General features: G+C 51.2%; 3 protein-coding genes across 5 annotated transcripts; 2 read left to right on the forward strand and 1 right to left on the reverse strand.

Annotated features, from left to right (window-relative positions):
• The first annotated feature begins 86 nt into the window (after positions 1-86).
• On the forward strand, positions 87-4938 carry nelfa (negative elongation factor complex member A). Of its 2 annotated transcripts, XM_061808054.1 has the most exons (12): positions 87-180; positions 377-586; positions 1376-1547; positions 1621-1782; positions 1862-1951; positions 2475-2602; positions 2800-2869; positions 2956-3044; positions 3274-3382; positions 3470-3801; positions 4011-4110; positions 4188-4938. In XM_061808054.1, exons 2-12 carry the CDS (start codon positions 377-379, stop codon positions 4370-4372), a joined length of 1647 nt encoding a protein of 548 aa, XP_061664038.1. In that variant the 5' UTR covers positions 87-180; the 3' UTR covers positions 4373-4938. The 2 variants fall into 2 exon arrangements, with proteins under 2 accessions (XP_061664038.1, XP_061664037.1); XM_061808053.1 differs by lacking the exon at positions 87-180 and having other exon boundaries at positions 241-586.
• A 348-nt stretch (positions 4939-5286) lies between these two features.
• On the reverse strand, positions 5287-8754 carry faah2b (fatty acid amide hydrolase 2b). The gene is made up of 11 exons (XM_061808055.1): positions 8131-8754; positions 7886-7968; positions 7492-7628; positions 7158-7367; positions 6960-7079; positions 6759-6894; positions 6580-6697; positions 6377-6496; positions 6200-6311; positions 5889-6074; positions 5287-5813 (listed from the first exon to the last, which is right to left on the reverse strand). The coding sequence occupies exons 1-11, from the start codon at positions 8317-8319 to the stop codon at positions 5617-5619; spliced, it is 1608 nt and encodes a 535-aa protein (XP_061664039.1). The 5' UTR covers positions 8320-8754; the 3' UTR covers positions 5287-5616.
• A 2475-nt stretch (positions 8755-11229) lies between these two features.
• Positions 11230-19465, forward strand: tesk1b (testis associated actin remodelling kinase 1b). Of its 2 annotated transcripts, none has more exons than XM_061808051.1 (10): positions 11230-11331; positions 12652-12922; positions 14747-14868; positions 14955-15003; positions 15095-15241; positions 15322-15404; positions 16536-16626; positions 16699-16782; positions 17149-17235; positions 17297-19465. In XM_061808051.1, the coding sequence occupies exons 2-10, from the start codon at positions 12746-12748 to the stop codon at positions 18248-18250; spliced, it is 1794 nt and encodes a 597-aa protein (XP_061664035.1). In that variant the 5' UTR covers positions 11230-11331; positions 12652-12745; the 3' UTR covers positions 18251-19465. The 2 variants fall into 2 exon arrangements, with proteins under 2 accessions (XP_061664035.1, XP_061664036.1); XM_061808052.1 differs by lacking the exon at positions 11230-11331 and adding an exon at positions 11407-11601.
• Positions 19466-19492: the final 27 nt, after the last annotated feature.

A 19492-nucleotide genomic window follows, 5' to 3' on the forward strand; every position in this document is an offset into this window, starting at 1 on the left:
CACCACCGTCGATTTTAGCACCACAAGTATTTATCCCTTTGTTTTTATGTCTGAATACGAAACTGATGTTTGTCAATAAAGTTACATCTAAAAAAAACGTCCTCCGTGTGTGCGCATGCGCAAGGTTCCCCATGGAGGAATAAGACTGCTCGTAAATTTGATTTATTTTTTTCATTTGAGGTAATGAGTGAGATGACAAGGTGACGTTTCCTGACACTTTGTAGCATAATAATCAGAAATATTTGGAAGGGGAAAAAAACGAAAAACAAAGAATTTGTGTTGTTCAATGGCGTCCGCAGATGTGGGCGGGGTCCTGACTGGCGTTTTCTTAGTAGTCCATTAAAATGCCCGAACTCAAAACACTTCTTTTTCCAAGATGGCGTCGATGAAGGACAGCGACACTGGCCTGTGGCTTCACAACAAACTGGGCTCCACGGACGAGCTGTGGACGCCGCCGAGCATCGCGTCGCTCCTCACCGTGTCCGTCATCGACAACATACGCCTGTGCTTCTCGAGCTTGTCGCCGCCTGTCAAGCTCAAGTTGCTCCTGGGGATGCTGCATCTCCCCCGGCGGACCGTGGACGAGGTGGGCGCCCCTTCCCGGTTTATCCTGGAGCTTTTACTTATCCTAGTCAACGCTGCCTTTAAACGACCAAAAAAAAAAAAAAAAAAGTTTTACTTAACCCCCAACGCGCCTTTTGACCGCACAATATAACAGTAATAAGCTATTTTAGCATTAGCACACTAGCTTCCAACAACGCGATACGATGACGAGAAACGAAATGAGGGGAATCGAGCAGAAGACCAGAAGTTTCTCCCCCTTTTGTCTTTCCAAAAGTAACGTCGACGCGACCTCGTCCACCAGTTGTTGGCATTTATCCCGCGAACGTCCGTTGTCGTTCAGACTGTGTGGTGTGACACGATCGAAGGGGCGGTACCATCCTCCCAACCTCGTTTCTCCAACCTTTATTGAGCCGAGGCACTTGTTTTAAATGCATAAAATGTCAGAGCGCATCATGAATAAAGTAAAAAGAAAAAAGTGCACACTTACTGAAGTAGTTGTCGGAAGTACAGTGTTGGGCACTTCATGCTTACAGCAAAAATGACATGGGCAGAACCGTTTTACAGTACTTTCTAACTTGACAACAAAGACAAACATTTGTCTATTTTTTTTTAAATTATATTAAGATTTTGGTTTTAATGTGTTGGGGAGCATATTTTAAAAGGGTTCATATCAGATTTATTGATCGGGCCCTTGTCTCAATGTTGCGTATTTCAGTCATAGTACGCAGGTATGCAAGGTTATACCCCCGTGATGAGTCTTTGATGCTAAGTAAAAAAAAAAAAAAAAAAAAACAATTTCCTCTATTGCCAGATGAAGGAGGCCCTCTCGGAGATAATCCAGCTGGCCACGGTGGACTCCGAGCCTTGGGTGCTGATGGTGGCAGACATCCTCAAGTCTTTCCCAGAGACGGGGTCCCTCAATCTCGACTTGGAGGAACAGAACCCAAACGTGCAGGACATCCTCGGCGAGCTCAGGGAGAAAGGTGAGCCGCCTGATTTGATTTCATTCATTTTTTTTTTTTTAATTGTGAACTGAGCTCTCTCTCCGTGGCGTAGTCGGAGAGTGCGAGGCGTCGGCTATGCTTCCTCTGGAGTGCCAGTACCTTAACAAGAGCGCGTTAACCACACTTGTGGGACCCCTCACGCCCCCTGTGAAACATTTCCAGCTGAAGAGGAAGCCCAAGAGTGCCACCCTCAGAGCTGAGTTGCTGCAGAAATGTAAGCGTGCCTTTTCCCCCTCTCGGACCAAACCTCCGCAGCGTACACGTCGCGTCACGTAACTGGTTTTGTGTTCCAGCCACAGAGACTGCACAGCAACTGAAGAAGACTGCCGGAGTGCCTTTTCACGCCAAAGGGAGAGGTTTAGTCAAAAAGATTGACACAACCAGTGAGTGCCGGCCGCGCTTGACTTCACCGCTCTCGCGCACAAAGTTCACGCTGTTGGGTCTTGAAAACATTGAACAGGTAGTCACGGGGATGAGAATGACCCAATTTTGGAAAAACACTGAAAATGTCCGCCTTCGGTGAAAATTTGGAATAAAGCGCATTGTTAAATGGTGACCTCTGGTCACTTCTAACAGTGTAAATACAGGGCAATTCTAACATTTTGAAAACTTAAAATATGAGTCCAAACAGCCACAATAGCCCCCCGCCCTTCCCAATTTTCACACGTTTCACAAAAATGACATTTACAGCTGAAAAAACTCGGAATTCCGCGAATCCGTGGAAAATTCTCATCCCTGTAGTCAGTCTGCAAAAGATCCAATTCATTTGGATCTGTGAAGGTTCCACCGGATTTCAGGTTCGTCCTGAAATCTCACTTAAAAGGTCCCGTCATCTATTTCTGTAAGCAGTCGCTGTAGAATTTTGGAACCATTGTCAGTAACTGGTTCCACCCCCCCCGTTCTTAGCGCCTCTCAAAGGGATTCCCAAGGCTCCGTTTCGCAGCCCCACAGCTCCAAGTATGTTCAGCCCCCCCAGCAACCGAACACCCATCGCCCCGGCACGCACGCCCCTCCGCAAGGAGCGTGGGGTCAAGGTAGGACGCAGGACGACGTCTGTTGATTCAAAGCGCATCCTTACGAGCGCAGCGGTCGGTCAGTGTTGCCGACGTGGCGACTTTTCCGATCCCCTCGAGCGATCGTTTTTCAAAGTGAACATGTTCAGAAACGTGGTAGTCAGCAGTCAGTTCCCCCCCCCCCCCCCCCCCGTCTCCCCCTCACCTTTCCACTGCAGCTGTTGGATATCAAGGAGCTGAACATGGTTGGAGCCGGGAGAGAAGCAAAAAGGCGGCGAAAAACTTTGGGTAATGACATTTCAAACAGCACCCCGAGTCCAACACTTGACCGTCCAGACGTTTTTCACGTCACGCTGACGCGTTTCCTTTTGTAGACACGGACGTGGATGAGAAAGCAGCCAAAGAAGAAGCAGTGGTGGAAAACACCACACCGGATTATGCCGCGGGCCTCGTGTCTGCACAGGTGCTTCCAAGTTTTGCTTTACACGTCGGCTGTTCAAATGCCAGATTTTGAGCTCGGGAATGTTTTTTTAACGAATAATTGTAATCACGTTGGAAGTGTTTGGGAGGGTTCGAACCATTTTTAAAAAAGTTCCTATATCATCCATTCTTACGTATTGGCGGGGGAGTCTTGGATGTATAAATGTTCGGGGTAGCTGCGAAGTAGCGCTCAAAGTCGTTTTGCGTCGCAGAAACTCGGGGCGCTGAACGAGAACCCGCTGCCGTCAACCAGCTACCTACCGGCAACGCCCAGCATGGTTCCTTCCTCCTCGTACATTCCCAGCTCCGAGGCTCAGCCAGGTAAGGGATCCTCCTTTTCGGAAAGAAGCCATTTCGACCTTTTTTTTCCGCAACCCGGGTCATCGCGTCGTCTCGTCTCCCCTCAAGCGAACGCGGGCGGGTCCGGCTGGGACACGTTGCAGTCGGCTCGCCAACCGGAGGAGTCGGCGACGGCGGGCGCGGGTGCCGCCGCCACCGCGCTCCCGGGCCAGTACAAGCAGAGGACGCCGATGTACAACGCGAGCACCACGGTGAACCCGGCGACCCCTACGTCGCCCAGCACGCCCGCCTCCACTCCCGCCAGCAACGGGCCGCAGGCGGCCGCCACCGCTGGCCAGCCCGAGACGCCCGCTCAGCCCCCCAGCGCGCCTCAGACCCCGACGCCCGCGCCGGCGCCCACGCCGCCACAACCTCAGCCCAAAAAGAATCTCTCGCTGACGGTAAAGTGTCACTTTTCTGATGATGTGTTATTTCCGGGTTTTGTCGGGGGCGTTTGAGTCCCGAGCGAAATAGAATCTCGAAAACGGAGGCTTTACTGTACGTCCAAAAATCTGGAAATTTCGTTATCGTCCGCAAATATTTCCAAATCCGCAACAGTTTGACTTTATTGTTTGAAAAATGATTTTCTGGGCCTCACTCTGTTCCTCAGAGGGACCAGATGTACGCAGCTCAGGAGATGTTCAAGACCGCCAACAAGGTCACCAGGCCGGAGAAGGCCCTCATCTTGGGCTTTATGGCCGGATACAGAGGTACGGAGGGGGGGGGGGGGACAAAAAAAATCCCTGGCGATATAAACGTGGATTAACCGTCAAACCTTGTGTCGTAGAGAACCCGTGCCCAGAGCAGGGTGACATCATCCAGATCAAGCTGAGCGAGCACACGGAGGTGCTGCCCAAAGCGGACGGCACCGGCAGCACCACCATGCTGGTGGACACGGTCTTCGAAATGAACTACTCGACGGGTCAGTGGACTCGCCTGAAAAAGTACAAGCCCATCACCAACACCTCCTGAGGGGCGCACGCAACCGGCGGACTCGACTCGCTGATCGCCCGTGAGTTCAACGTCGGGGCCAAAACGAGGACCCGGGAGGGGGGGGGGGGCCGACGAAAGGAGAGAAGGTTCTTCCTCCTCCTGCACAGGATCGATATTTTCATTCATTCTGCTCCCCTTTCTCATTTAGCTCTGGCGTCTGTGCGATTGTTCCACAAAACAGTCAAAGGTTGACGATACACTGTGGGGTTGTTATTATTATTATTATTTTAATTTCTTTGGGTCACCTTTTTTTCCTCCCAGGCAATTTGAAAGAAAATAAAGCAACATCAGACTGTTAACCCCTTTTTGTGAATGAATTCAAAGCATGACCACGACTCTGTTGGGGTCCAGGACCAACGTCTTTTTATTTCTAGAATTTGTAGTGTTGACAGTTGATTACCGTTGGAACAAATGTTTTTAAAAGGCAATGATTCCCAACCAACATCAAATAATCACGTCTGACTCGGTTGATCGAAGAATTATTTACGGCAAAAATGTATCTCCGTCTATTGAAGCAAACAATTAAAGAGAGCGTTATAATTTCAGTACATTTTTTTGTCTGGTGGTGTTCCCATGTTCATTTTGTGCAATACCGTACGCGACGTGGCTCGAAATGGGGGAAACGAGGTCCTGCGTGATCAGGTGGACGTGAAATGAGGTGCGTGTGTGCGTACGGAAATGATCGTCATCTCGGAACGTTTCATTTTCAGTCATTTCTATGTCAGCTCGTCCGTCCACGGATGTTCAGAATCACGGCCAAACGGACAAAGAAGTGTCGGCTGGGATTGCGGTAAACCCGCCCTCTGTGAATACCGGGGGGGGGGGGGTACATGACCCCCTTTCCTAAAAACGTTTGGAATTAGCTTTTTTTTTTTTTTTTTTAAATAGTTAAAAACTATCAATGCAGTCAATGATACAAACAATTTTATATTTTCAAATTGAACGCAACTCGCTAAATGAGGAAAAGGTAATAATTCCCCTGTAGAATTGAAATTGGTGTCAAGGAAGTGTATGCAACCCACAGATCTTAGCTTTGTGTGAGCGAGCTAAGTTTAGCCCGGGTTATTAGTGGAAATGTTTTGACATTGTAGTTTGCAGTACAGTTACGGGTTGAACTTGAGCTAGGTATGTTTAGAAAATAATTGGGGGGGGGGGTGTCGCTTACAATCCCCCCCCCCCCCCCCCCCCCGCAGTTCACGGCCGGGCGCGGTGCCGAACCCCCGCTACACCATCCTCATCTCGCGGACATTAGCTTTGGGCTCCCTCCAGCCCCCGAAGGCCCCCTCCAGGTAGAGAGCCACGGCCAGGGGCAGCCGGTCCAGCAGCTTCCCGCCCACCACCTGCACGCCCAAGGGCAGACCCTCCTCATTCAGGCCCAGAGGGCACTGGGTGACCGGCAGACCCAGAATATTGAAGATCCCTAAGGACAAAGGGTTTGGGGAATTACTCAACTCACTGCGATGGAAGGAAACCCATCATTTGCATCGCCGCGTACCAGTGTAGGCAAAGTCAAGCGGTCGGAAAAGCGCGTGGTGGTGCTTCGGGGCCACCCTGGGATGCGACGGGTAAAAAAGCACCCCGTCACTTCCCAGGAGCTCCTCCACGTCCTTCTGGAGCTTCTCCTTCACGCCGACAAGGAAGGCGGATGCGGACGCTGGCCTCTTCTCCAAAAGGGCGAGACCTGCGGACGTCACGCGCAGACCTTTTCGGGGTGCATCGAGCTAACGGGGATTTCGGTGCTTGGAGGTGATTCCCGACCATACATTTTTATTTTTTTGGGGGGGGAAACAAACGGTTGAAACTCACTAATGGCAGCGACGGTGTGGTCAGATTTTCCCAGCATGCTTTTCAGCGCCTCCCACACGGGCCACACGGGCCGGCCGGGCTCTCCCAGCTCCGCGGCGAACGGAACCGGAGGCTGCGGGAGAAGACGTGAGTGGTTCGGGGCGACCGCGGGGCGCGCGCCACGGCGTCTCCTCGCACCTTGCCCTCTTTGTCCGGGAGACCCATGAAGGCGTCCCAGATCCGGAAGCTGTAGCGAAGCTCGGGGAAGCGCACCTCTTGGATCGACACCCCGAGATCCGCTTCCAGGCGCTCCACCACCTAAAACGGGGGTCAAGTCCAAGAACAGTTCCACCCTCAAACCACTTTTTGTTTCCAGTTTGGCGCGCGGCCACGCCACCCACCTTCCTCTGGATTTGTCTGAGTTCTTCGCTGACCGGAGACGTCAGAGGAGAACCGCCGTCGTCTGGGACGGTGAAGAAGCGGAGCTTCTTGAGCTCCACTTTCTCGTTCAGGGACAACCTGCGCAAAATAAAAAAAATCTGAAGATTTTTGGACCCTTCCCGGCGGTTCGGCAGCTCACATGTGCGCGTTGGGTCCCGCCATGATTTTCAGCATGGGCAGCAGGTCCTCCGCGTAGCGGCACATGGGTCCCGTGCTGTTGTACTCGTCGTGTCTGCCCGTGCACGGGGGGTACTGGTTCTCGTTGGACACCACGCCTGCGTCGCAACCGTGAGCCCGGTCCGCCCAGAAAGGGTTTCGCCTGCGACCCCGATCGACTTACCCGCGCTGGTCTTATGGCCGAATACGCCGTTGAAGAAGCACGGCATGCGGATGCTGCCGCCGATGTCCGAGCCCAGGCCGATCACGGCGCCTGCCGCGGCCAGCAAGCTGCCCTCGCCGCCTGACGGGGGACACGGGGCATTAATTGTTTTAGGTTTGGGGGGGGGGGGGGGCGAGGGAGGGGGGGTCGACCACTGACCCGAGCTCCCTCCCGGCATCCTCTCCAGGTCGTACGGGTTGCTGGTGACGCCGTAGAGGTGATTGTGCGACTCGGCCCACATGCAGCCCTCGCTGGTGTTGGTGACGTCCAGTGGGATGGCGCCGGCCCTCTTGAGCAGGGCCACGGGCGGCGCGTCGGCCGACGCCACGACCCCTCGCCTGGACACGATGCCGGAAGTGTGCGGCATGCCTTCGGATGGCGAGTGGCGAAGGTCGGAGAACAGGTCAATTCTTAATAACTTGAAATTTGGGCGGCGGGGGGGGGGGGGGGGGGGGGTTGGCTTAATGTTCAGCGAGACCAGACGATCCGTTACCCTGGACACCGAAGGACTCTTTGACCGAGAGAGGGACGCCGAGGAAAGGCAGCCGATCCGCCAGCACCTCCTCGCCGCCCGGTTCCTCGTCGATCAGCTTATCGACCTGGGCCGCTTCTTGGAGTGCGGCGGAAAACCTGGACGGGAGTCGCATCTCATGTGTTCACGTATCAGCGATTTTCGGTCGCGACCTGTCAACCGGGTCAGTTCTTCGGTTTTGAATAACGCGATCAAAAATTTGGGGTTCGGGCACACATCGCCACTAGATGGCGGCTGTGGACCGCACACCGTCCGGCCCCGATCAGTTCCCGATGCCCTCGCTTGTTTTGTGCAGATTAAGGAAGACACGAGAGGGGAACACTCGGTCCATGGGGGATGGAATAAAGAACCTTGCCTGTCTTTCACCACCGCATTGACCAAAGGGTTGACTTGCTGGATTCGGTCGATGTAAGCCTGCGTCACTTCCACACTGGAAACCTGCACGCACAAACGGCAGCATGACGAGGATGGAAAATGGATGATAGCTTGCAAGACTATGATTGAAAAATGTTGAACTTGAAGAACCATAAATCGGATTTTGGATTGCATAAATGACATTTGCACTGGACCGCAGATTCTTGGAGCGAGGCCGGGGTTCACCTCTCGTCGCCGGATCCTCCCGGCGAGTTGGGTCGCCGAAACCCCCAGGAGCGGGTTGCCGACCGGCGGGATCCTTCTTCTCTTATTCTCGGTGGGTCTTTCGTACACGAAGCGGTAGACGGCGAAACAGATGGCCAGGAACGCGTCGTAGATCCATTTCTGGAGCCATTCCATGCCGCTGAGAGTCATGTTTGCTGTCAAGTCAGACCGGCTCGACGCGTATTCGACTCCGGCGTTTGCGATTTCGAGGTAGGGGCGGTGAGCGCACGGAACCGGAAATAGGAGAGATTTCTAAAAAAGTAAAACACGTGGACGTGCAATCGGGCAATATTTAGGATTTGATCGCCTGTGGCGTTGAGAACTGCTCGAGCCTCTGCGACGTGACTTTGGCTAGGAAGCGAGGGCACCTTGGATTGGTCGCCAGTCGATAAATAATTGCCGGGTTGGACAAATGTTTAACCTTTAGGGAATGTCACGAGGACCGTCAGGGCTGATGGAAACTAACCTTTGTATCCTCTTTTTTTGTGAGATTTTCTTTGGCAGCATGCTATGTAATCTCCAAGAGATGCCACAAGATGGCGGAAAATCACAACTTTTTTTTTTTTTTTAAATCAAAATGAACAAGTTTCACATCATGGGGGGGAGGGGGGGGTAGGTAGACCTGCTCTTAACCGTACTAAATGAAGAAGACTGCCTCTTGCACGTCTGTGACTCTTAGAAGGAAAATCTCTAGGAACTGGATGTCTCTTGTTCTTTGGTCTTGTTTGTTCTGACGCCGACTGCCGAAGACAAATTTCTCGTGTGTTGTTACATACTTGCCGATTACAAGTGATTCTGATTCCTCAGGCGGCGGAACGGTGGCCTCGCAGTTCTGTGGACCGGGGTTCAAATCCCGGCCCCGCCCGTGTGGACTTTGCATGTACCCCCCCGCGCCTGCTCCGGTTTCCTCCCACATCCCCAAAACACGCAACAATTAATCGGAGACTCTAAATTGCCTCTAAGTGTGATTCGTGAGCGCAGCTCTTTGTCTTGTGTGCCCTGCGATTGGCCTCCTTCCCCGATGACAGCCGGGACTGGCTGCAGCACTCCCGCGACCCTCGTGAGGATAAGCGGCTCAGAAAATGTACGGATGGATGGATAGTTCCTTGACGCCAAGATGCTGCAAGATGGTGGGAAAGCACAACTTTAATTGATTGCTCGAGAGAAAGATCCATCCATTTATTTTCTTTCCCGCCTATGCTCACGAGGGTCGCGGGGACTACCATATTTGCCAGAGATTGACCTCCTTGCAAGGCTTGTTTTATGAGGGTGGAGAAAACAATGGCATCTTTTATTCAACTTATAGCACGGCACAAACACTGGAGGGAGGCGGTGTGTGTAAGTAACCAAACCCTGGTGAAACCTGAACTTTCTCTGAAAACTCGCGCGCAAGTCAAGACAGGCAGACATTTTTTTTTTTTTTTTTTTTTGACTGGCTAAACGTCGTTTCGCGTCGTCGACGGGAGGGAAAGAGTGCCACTGAAAGCGGGACGTGATCAACTTCCCTGATTCGATTATTATTACTATTTTTATTTTTGGGACCACATCCTGAGGTCCAGAGGCTGACATGCCGGACCCCCCCGGGGAAATTCGGGACACGTGGAATTAACACTTGTCATCACTTTTTGGCGTCTGGATGGGCGGCATGAGACAAAGGTAACCTGCTTTCACTCCTGCTATTGGTGAGACTCCTCCAAGATGAAAGGAAATTCCATTTGATAACTTTATTCCGCTTTAAATAATACATGCGGTGTATTTTCTGAAACAATGCGTTGACAAGTCTCCCCCCCCCCCCCCTCCAGAGGCTCAATGAATAATCTAGGGACTCGCTTAGTGCTTGTTGTGATGCCAGGTGAGGACACGGGACATTTTTATACTTTAAAATTGAAAAACATTTCTAAATTTTCATAAAAACTTTTTTTTTTTGGTGAGGGTGTTTTTTTATGCTTTATTTCAATCTGAATCATTGTCATTTTTAAATTGTATTATTTGGGATTAATGTAATTCAAATTCATACGCCCATCCATCCGTCCATTTTCTTTTGCCGCTTGTCCCCGCAAGGGTCACGGAGAGGGCCGCAGCCTATCCCAGCTGTCATCGTGCAGTAGGCCGGGTACACCCCGAACCGGTCGCCGGCCAATCGCAGGGCACATTGAGGCAGACAACAGTCGCACTCGCAATCACACCTACTGGCAATTTAGAGTGTCCAATGAATGCAAGTCCTTTTTCGGGTCCACACAGGCAGGGCCCGGATCCAAGCCTGGTCCCCAGAACTGTGAGGCCAACCCTTTACAGCTGCCCCCCCCCCTCCCCCTCAAATTAACTCACGAAAGGAAATAGTTTGGGCCAATTTTGATCAAGTTTAAGTGCTCATTTTGAATTAAACCATTAATTTAAATACATCTTCATGCATATATATATATATATCTTTATAATATATTTTATCAAATAAAACTAATGTACATTGACTACAAGCTGATTCTGAAATTGAAAAAGCTATTTTTGAGCTCGAGCTTTTTCATGTCGTCATAAAGAGCGCCCCCCCCAGACACCTACCCGGAAGTGGCATTCAAAGTATTCCGAAACGCCTTTGCGTGAAAACGTAAACTTAATATACAGCCTTTATCACGATGAAATCAATTAACTATGAAACATAAATTAGATGTGAGGAGAGAAATATTTCAAAGAACTTTTCGCCCTCCATGAGTACCAGCCCCGGCGGAAGTGGTATCAAGCAAACCTACGAAAGTCACGAAAACACAACCGTCATTTATCGGAAATTAAACAACCGATTAGATCCTTACATAAACTAAATTTAAAAAAAATCACAAATGAACAATTTTAGGGAAGAAAATATCGTTCAAAATCTGTTCTTTTGCGGGTCATATAAGCGTCACCCCTTCCGGACAAATCTAAAATGACTTCTATTCGTTTGTGCACAGTGTTAAATAAATCATATTAAAATATAGTTCAATGTTTGTTTTTTTTTTTTAATAAAGTCTGGAAGCTACCAAAGAAAGCACAGTCCTTTTTTTATTTTATTGAACTGTCCTCCGTCAGTGACCACGTGACACAAATCCCTCCCTTTCCCGGAAGTGGCACCCGGAGCAAAGCAAACAAGACAAAACGCCTTCACGTGAAAACACAAGTGCCGTGGCGGAGGTAATCCTGACCCATTTATGTCCTTTTCGGCATTACCAACGTTAAGGTTTAGAGTCGATGCGTACATGTAACCTTGTATTGAGTGGTGGGGGGTGTCACGTGAGCAAGTTCCCCGCCCCTCTCCGTAAAAGCCGGCGCTCCCCTCGTGTGCAAACGACGCCACAGCGCCACAGCGAAGTGGGTTGTGTTCGGTTCCGTCCAGCTGGAGGAGGGGGGGGGGGACCTTTTGGCGTGGACGACGGCTTCCAGAGAGGGGGCGGGGACGCAGCGGTGAGGTTTCCATCGGTGCTTTTTTTTTTTTTGTTTGCAGGGTGAGCGAGCGAGCGAGCGACGTCCGTTACACGAACGCGTCGCCTTTCTGACTTGAGCCCGTTTCCGTTGGCGTCGCCGCGTACGTTGATAGGCAACATCGGGGGCGGAGGGGCCTTCCGATAGACCTAATCACCCCCTCCACCTCCCCGGCTACCTTTTCTCTCTTTCCGGAACCTGAATTGGATCAATTTGTGTGCGTGTGCCAAAAGTGCGGCCGCTAACAACGCCAACAACAGCCGTCTCATTTTTTTTCTTTTTTTTTTTTTAATTAATATCGCCATTTCATGTGGTTCTCGTGCCGGTGAAACCCAAGAGGAGGACAAGTTATGTCCACGTGATCTGATGTTTAATTTTTTTTTTTTTTCAAGGTAGGTTTAAAAAGTTTGCATGTCACCGATGTTTGCTGTTGCATTAGTTACAGCTCGTTATCATTTGTTGTATGACTTAACTGCAGTAACGGTATTGTTTTGCCGCCTTGTTGTTGCATCTTGAGTGCAAAGGATCTTTGAATTTTCCCTTTTTGGGGGATGATGTCACGATTTTGGTTGCCGCCATATTGGAGGACGCACAGATTTGGTTACCGCTGCGGTATTTCTCGTCGAAAAGAAGGTTAATATTTCTCATAATACAACTTCAACACACTGTTCAACACTTGCCCTTTACGATTATAAACATTTCGTTTCTGGACACTAACGAATTGGTGTATACGTATGAGAGAAAACGGAGGGAGTATTTTGCATCGTGTGGTCTCTTTGAAGTTAATTGAGGAGCTTAATTTCCATAAAAGTAGTGTTTTGTACTCATATTTACAAAATGAATGCAATAAATTTGCAATGTGCTATATGTTGAAAGAGGATACCGACAATAAAAGCCTTTTTTTAAAAAAAATGTGAACCATGTCTTGATGGTGGTGTGCCTGTAGAACCAGGAGGAGGGAAAATTGCGCTCGCTTGCTGATGATCCAGTTCTTACTTCGTCATTGAATTGCATGACTTTGATGTCTCCCAGCCCTCGTCTGGACCAGACCCGACTGCGACCGCGGAGGGGCCGGTGACATGGTTCGGGTAGAACTGTGAAGCCGCGCTCTCGCGTCCGTGCCGAGATGGAGAGGTCGGAGCAGGAGAGCGACGCCGAGCCTCCCATGCACAGCGTGCACGGCGCCAATCGGGCTCGTCCGTCGTCCTACCGGGCCCTGCGCAGCGCCGTGTCCAGCCTGGCCCGTTTGGACGACTTCACCTGCGAGAAGATAGGCGCCGGGTTCTTCTCCGAAGTGTTCAAGGTGGGTTGCTCCGGTGGTGTCCACGGCAACAAGGAAACGGATGCACGATTGTGTGATTGGCTTTCGTGACCGAATTAAGTACAAGCGTGATTTAAAAAAAAAATAATAATAATAATAAATGACGCGTGAATTGATGTGCAATGGTCCCTCGAAGAATGTCCAATTCAGCAGACCCCCATGAGAGAGGCCCGTTCCGTCAAGCGTTGCTGATTTTTGAATGGCAAAATGAGCAGGCAAATGTCAGCGCGCGCGTCTGCTGCCCTGGCGCAATCCGGGGAAAGGGCGCGTGCTCGTCAATAAAGCGCACCTCGCGTACCCCCCCACCCACACGCGGGACGATGCGTTTTTGACGGCAACTTTGAACGCCCTGCGCGTGCGGCGCAGGAGAGCCGCCATCGCCGACGCCGTTGAGTTTATTTTTCACTTTTGTCCCGTTGACACGGATGAGCGCCAACAGGCTCGGTCTTCTGGGAAGGCCGCTCCTTCGCCTCAAGGTAAACAAACGTTTTCGGCAGCTCTGGATCTCGCTCGGGCCCATCGGGACTAGAAGTACGATCAATAAAAAAATTTGACGCGTACCAGTCAGTATGCCATTGTTGCACTCCATGCTACACGACGACGTGGCGACTGCAAAATGGAGGACGGATCTCGAGGCCCGCGTTCTGTCGCCATTAGCGACGCGTTGATGTGTTTGTCATCAGCACCCGTTGCGGAAGGACCCTTTACAGCGGGATAGTAGCGGGCCGAAGGGAAGCTCGGCTCTGTTCTGACTCCCAGGTCCGAACCATTTGGTCACAGACCAAAGTCGTTCCTCTAAGAAGTGCAAACGGTGCAGGTGAAGCCAAAAGCATACGCTGGACTTGTTCAAGAAAAAGTCTGTTTTTGAACAATATTTGTCAACCTCTATAATTGCATTTGTTTGTTTATTTTTTTTTTTTTTAGAAGTTGAAATTGTGTCGCAGCCTCAGGCCGGTTTGCGTGTCGGAGCGTTGGATGTGTCTGCGCGGCGCCTCGGATAGTTGACGTTTTGTCAGGTCTGTGGAAGGCCTGCCCACCCGCAAAGTGTGAAATTGAACAACCAAGTGTGAACGTGTGTGTGTGTTTGTGCGTCTGTGGACATTTGTGCAACTCTGGTGTGCGTTCTTTATTGCAGGGGAAAAAAAAAAAATCTGAGATAAATTTGACAAATGATAAGCGCTTTCACCACCCCCCTCCCACCCAAGCCTGCTGAGCCATGGGCCAGGGATCAGTTTCAAAAATTCTCAGTTACCGTTTACATGTTGTTTTTGTGTATTATTATTATTATTAGTTTTATTCTTTTCAGGGCATTCGTAGCACTGGCGCATCGACATCGAGTCTCCAAAGACATTGTTGGATTTTTAAACTCACGAATTAGATATATTTAGCCCCACGTCCCTTGTGAGGATGAGCGGCTCGGATAATGGACGCATGGGTTTGTGTAGCTTAAGTTACTGCCTTTAATTTTAGTGTTTTATTTTCCAACAGGGAAAAAAAATATTGTTGGGCTGTACTTTTATAGTGCATATTTCATTTTGGTGCGATTCTTTACAGAAAGAATTCAAGTGTTTGTTTTTATTTTTGAGGTCGAGGTTTTAAGGTATTTTATATTAACATAGTACACGTTTATTGCTAAAATGAAATAATTTTGTGATGTTTGGGGGGACGGGGTTATTTTCCCAGTTTCAAAAGAGCTCATTTTAGATATTTTAGCACGAGGTTATCACGCCGTCAAAATATGGCAAAAAGTTAGCACCCTAGCTGGAAAATGCCCCCACCACTACCCATCCCTGCCTTGCCCTCCAGGTGCAGCATCGCGTGTCGGGCCAGGTGATGGCGCTGAAAATGAACATCCTCGCCAGCAACCGGGCCAACATGCTCAGGGAGGTCCAGCTCATGAACAGACTGTCACACCCGAACATCCTCAGGTAACGCGGTCAACCGGGCCCCGACGTGTCCCGTTTGCGCGTGACGGGTCTCCGTGCGTTCCGCCCCCCCCCCCCCCCCCCCCCAGGTTTATCGGCGTGTGCGTCCACGAGGGGCAACTCCATGCGCTCACCGAGGTAGGGTGAGGTCATTATTATTGAAGCTAATTTAAAAAAAAAAATCATTGGAAAAGATGTGATCGGCGCTGATTTTGTTCGGGTTTTCCAGTACATCAACGGCGGCAACCTGGAGCAGCTGCTGGACAGCGACGTGCACCTGTCGTGGGGCGCGCGGCGCGCCCTGGCGCTGGACATCGCCCGCGGCCTGCGCTACCTGCACGCCAAGGGCATCTTCCACCGCGACCTCACTTCCAAGGTGGCGCCCGCGCGACGACGACGACGACGACGACGCCGCAGCGGCGAAAGGCGCATTTCTTGACACGCGTGTCTGTGCAGAACTGCCTGGTGCGCTGGGAAGGCGGCGTGTGCTCCGCCGTGGTGGGAGACTTCGGCTTGGCGGAGAAAATCCCGGCTTACAGGTTTGTCTCGATGTAAGGCGTGTGTGTCCTTTATCCGACCAATTCCCAGTGCTCCGAGCTGTCCCGCCATAAAACCGCATTCCTTCACTCCCTCCTTATCTGGACTGTGTGCCATACCTCACCTGCTTGTCGTCCTCCCTCGCACCCACGTGAGGCGAGTTCTGATCGCCTGGCGGCCTCTGTCAATAGGGAAGTGGAAGGGTGGCCGGCGTCGGCGCTGTTGCCGTCTGCCTCTTCTTTATTGCGCGCTGGCATTTACGCGGCATATTTTATTGACGCTATAAATGGGTTGCGCGGCGGGGCGCAGCGACGCGGAATCAACTGTGAGGTCATAATTTTCCAAACAGGAGGAACGTTTTGGTTTCGGGGCGCGCTGGTCGTTGTTTGGGGAAAAAGTCCGGGTCATTCTCCCTTGGTAATTCCGTTTGCTCTTTATTGAATACTGACGGGAAGAACTGCTGACGACCTGGGTCGCGGGTTTGTGTTGGGAGGACAGTGTTTGTTCGAAGGGGTGGGGGGGGGAGCCCTCCAAATAAGGTCAAACTATTTCACTCAACTACCTCTCGCAGTTCCTCGCTGCTCTTTATGAATCTTTTTTTTTTTTTTTTTTTTGTGTGCGTGTGCGCGCGCGACTGCTTTTAACTCGCTCGGCTGAATGGCGCGGGGAAACGGCACAGAGCGGAAGTACCAGGGGCAGAAAAATGGTTGCAGCGCCTCACTTTTTCCACATTTTTCATTCATCAGTTTTTTTTTTTTTTTTTTAACATGAAATTATGTAAAGAATTAGTGCGTCCTTGTAGCGTGAGACTTTGCCACAAGGGCCGATGTAATACACACGAAGACGACTTTCGCAACTTCGTGACTCAGTAACAGCAACTGGGTAAAGAATGAATGCCTACGAGTAGTCTTACATTGTCTGATTTTAAGCTTGTTTTTTTTTTTGGGGGGGGGGGGGGTCCAGCCTACCAAAAAGTGACAAAAGTAAAACGACGGCACGTGCTTGCCCCTGCGAGTTCCTTCCCCTTTCTTCGGCTCGCAGTTGCACAACACGTTCGCCGGGTAACCAAAAAACACACTGATTGTGTTTCTCCATTTCATTTTTGACTTTTTTTTTGGGGGGGGGGGGTGCAGCGAAGAAGCGGACCAGGAGCCTTTGGCCGTGGTGGGCTCCCCCTACTGGATGGCTCCGGAGGTGCTTCGCGGTGAGCTGTACAATGAAAAGGTTGGTCAGGACAGTTTTCATTTTACTTGATGATTATTCTTATTTTTTTTTAAGCGCTGTGTTGCTCTCCAGGTGGACGTGTTTGCGTACGGCATAATCCTGTGTGAAGTCATTGCAAGGATACAGGCGGACCCTGACATCTTACCACGCACTGAGGTAACGCCGCGTCGCAGAATGAACCATTAGCAGTATTATATTTATATAGCGGATTTCATACACAGGGTAACTTGCTCAATGTGCTGAACCTTTTATTCTGGTATTTCTCATACTGTAATATTGTTTTGAAAAGGGATGTACGGATAAAAGTGATTGTTGTGCGTTCCAGTAACGTCGTTCCCATATTTGCCCGTGAACCGTTCACGACAGAGCGTCACGCGCGAGGCCTCCGTCTACTGAAGTGCAAAATTCCTAAAAGATGTCAAAGGGGGTCCGAATGTAGATTTGAAACGTACCGACCGCAAAGGAAACTACAGCACATGACGGTCTTGCAAATGAGTTTCTCGTTTTGATTGTTTTGCACAGGACTTTGGTCTGCACGTGGAGGCCTTCACGCAGATGGTCGGCGATTGCCCGGCAAACTTCCTGAATCTGGCCATCGTCTGCTGTAATGTACGAAATGCGAGACCCTCCCCCCGAGCCCAACGTGTTCTGACTCTCTTTTCCCCGCCAGATGAGGGCCGAGGAGCGGCCGTCCTTCTCCCAGATCGCCGCTGACCTGGAGCGGACGCGGCGGGAAGACGAGCCGGCGGTCGCCGAGTGGTCACCGCTTGCCGGCCCCCCGGGGAGGCGCTCTTCGGGTCCGCCGTCAGACCCCCGCCTCTCCCGGAGCAAATCGGACATGCTGCGCCTTGCCGCCGTCCCCTCGCCGCCGCCCACGCGGGTCAACCCCTTCTCCCGGCGCGATGACCTGAAAGGAGGCAAGATCAAACTGTACGATACCCCCAGCAAGTCGGTCATATCTCTCACTTTCGCGCTGCCGCCGCCGCCCGACTCCCGCCGCGGCGATCTGCCCCTCGGGCGTCTTCGCCGCAGCCATTCCCTCCCGTGCACGCTGCCCGCCGCCCCGCCGCCCCACCTGTGCGACTGCGAGATGCACGGCGGGGGCGACTCGGGGCTCCCCTTGTCCCTCGAGCCCCTCTCTCTGGACCAAGAGAAGGGCGAGGTTGTGCCTATGGACTGCACCAGCTCACCAGATACTCTGGATGGCTCTTCTTCGTCGTCTTATTCCAAACTCTCCTCCCCTCCAGCCGACGCCTCCACCCCCTCGCAATCCTCCTCGGGGCCCTTTGTCAACGGGTGGTCCCAGCTGTCTCACCTGGACAATAGCAAAGTGGTCCTCAGCGGCCCTATGGGCTGGAGCGCCGCCCCCGCAGGCGCGAACAACAACGGTTGCCACTCCCCCCCCAGCGAGCCCGACGCGCAGTCCCCGGACCAGGACGAGGTCCTCTCGTGTCCGGGGTGCTGTCTGGCGAGCCTGCGCTTCTCCTCGGCGTGCCTCCGGACGCCGCAGAGGAACGCGTACAAGAACCTGAACGGGGACCAGGCCGCGTCGCGTGGGCTGCTGAGTCCCAAGAGCCTGCCGCCCTCTCCCACGCCGGCCGCCGCCCACCTGGGGCCCAAATAAATCCCGCCCGAGTGAAAGCCACCTTTTTACAATTTGCACAGATTATAACGCAGCAATACACATTGGAATGCGGCACGGGGTGGAGACCTTCGGGTCGAGTTCTGGACACGTGTGGGGGGAAAAACAAGCTGGTGAATTGAGAAAATATTCCTGATTGCAGACTTTCCATGGGAATTCAGGGACATTTATGAATAGTATCATATTCAAGCATAGGTAAACAAACAATCTATGCAAAATCAATTTGCTCTCCTTGGCCACATGCAAGTTGAATCTTTTTTTTTTTTTTTGGCATCAAATGCATTCATAGCTGGCTCATAACCTCACATTTTTGCGTACACCACAAAGCAAAAAATCAACCTAACCACTGCTGATAGGTTGAAAAATTCATATGTCGCAGCACTTGGCGGGCGAGGTGTTTTTCCTCACCTATATTTACATTTCCTTTTTAAGAGCTGGCTTTTTTTTTTTTTTTTAAATAATAATACTGATTTATTGCCCCAAATTCCCATGGAAGGTTTGAATGAGTTTTACAGTCCTGTGAAAGTCTGCGAATTTGCCACAAAATGGTGGCGGACCCCTACTTTTGTCCAAATGGAGTTACTCAACTCATCAGCGTAGTTCATTGGCAGAAGATTGGACCCCCCCCCCCCAAAAAAAAAAAAAAAAAAAAAACAGGTTTACCGCTTTGGCGAATTTACAAACACCCCGCTGCGCATATGAGGATTGCCCCGACCCCCCCCCGCCCCCCCCCCCCCCAAGTCTTGGGATCTTCTCTGGGGTTTCACTTCCCCCGGCACCCTCTGCTGGGTTGAGGGTGCCCCCTTCCTCGCCGGCCCGCGTGGACATAACGCCCGCCGCGTTACACACGCGTCCAGTCCAGCATGCAGAGGTCGTCACGTGACGCAAAACCACCGATTTCCACGAGGAATGTTAAGCTTAGTATTATTGTTTCAACGATCCTGTTTTTTGGGATGTTTGGTGCTGTTAAGTCTTAAGTTGAATAGTGCAATGTGCGTGCGTGCGTGCGTGTGTGCCGTCTGTTTAGGCTACCTTTGTTGCCGTCCTGTCTGCGTTGGTGCTTGGGGTTGGCACTTAAAGCACTTCAACTGAATTCCTGCTGTTATTGAAACGTTCAAGGGAATGAACGGTCTGAGACCTGCTTACAAGCTCTTCTTATTTAATATTGAATTAAAAAAAAAAAAAATGCTGACTGCAGATTCTCGAGTGTCCCTTGGCCTGTTG

Source organism: Syngnathoides biaculeatus, chromosome 21 (assembly GCF_019802595.1).
Source record: "Syngnathoides biaculeatus isolate LvHL_M chromosome 21, ASM1980259v1, whole genome shotgun sequence".
NCBI classification, from domain to species: Eukaryota; Metazoa; Chordata; class Actinopteri; order Syngnathiformes; family Syngnathidae; genus Syngnathoides; species Syngnathoides biaculeatus.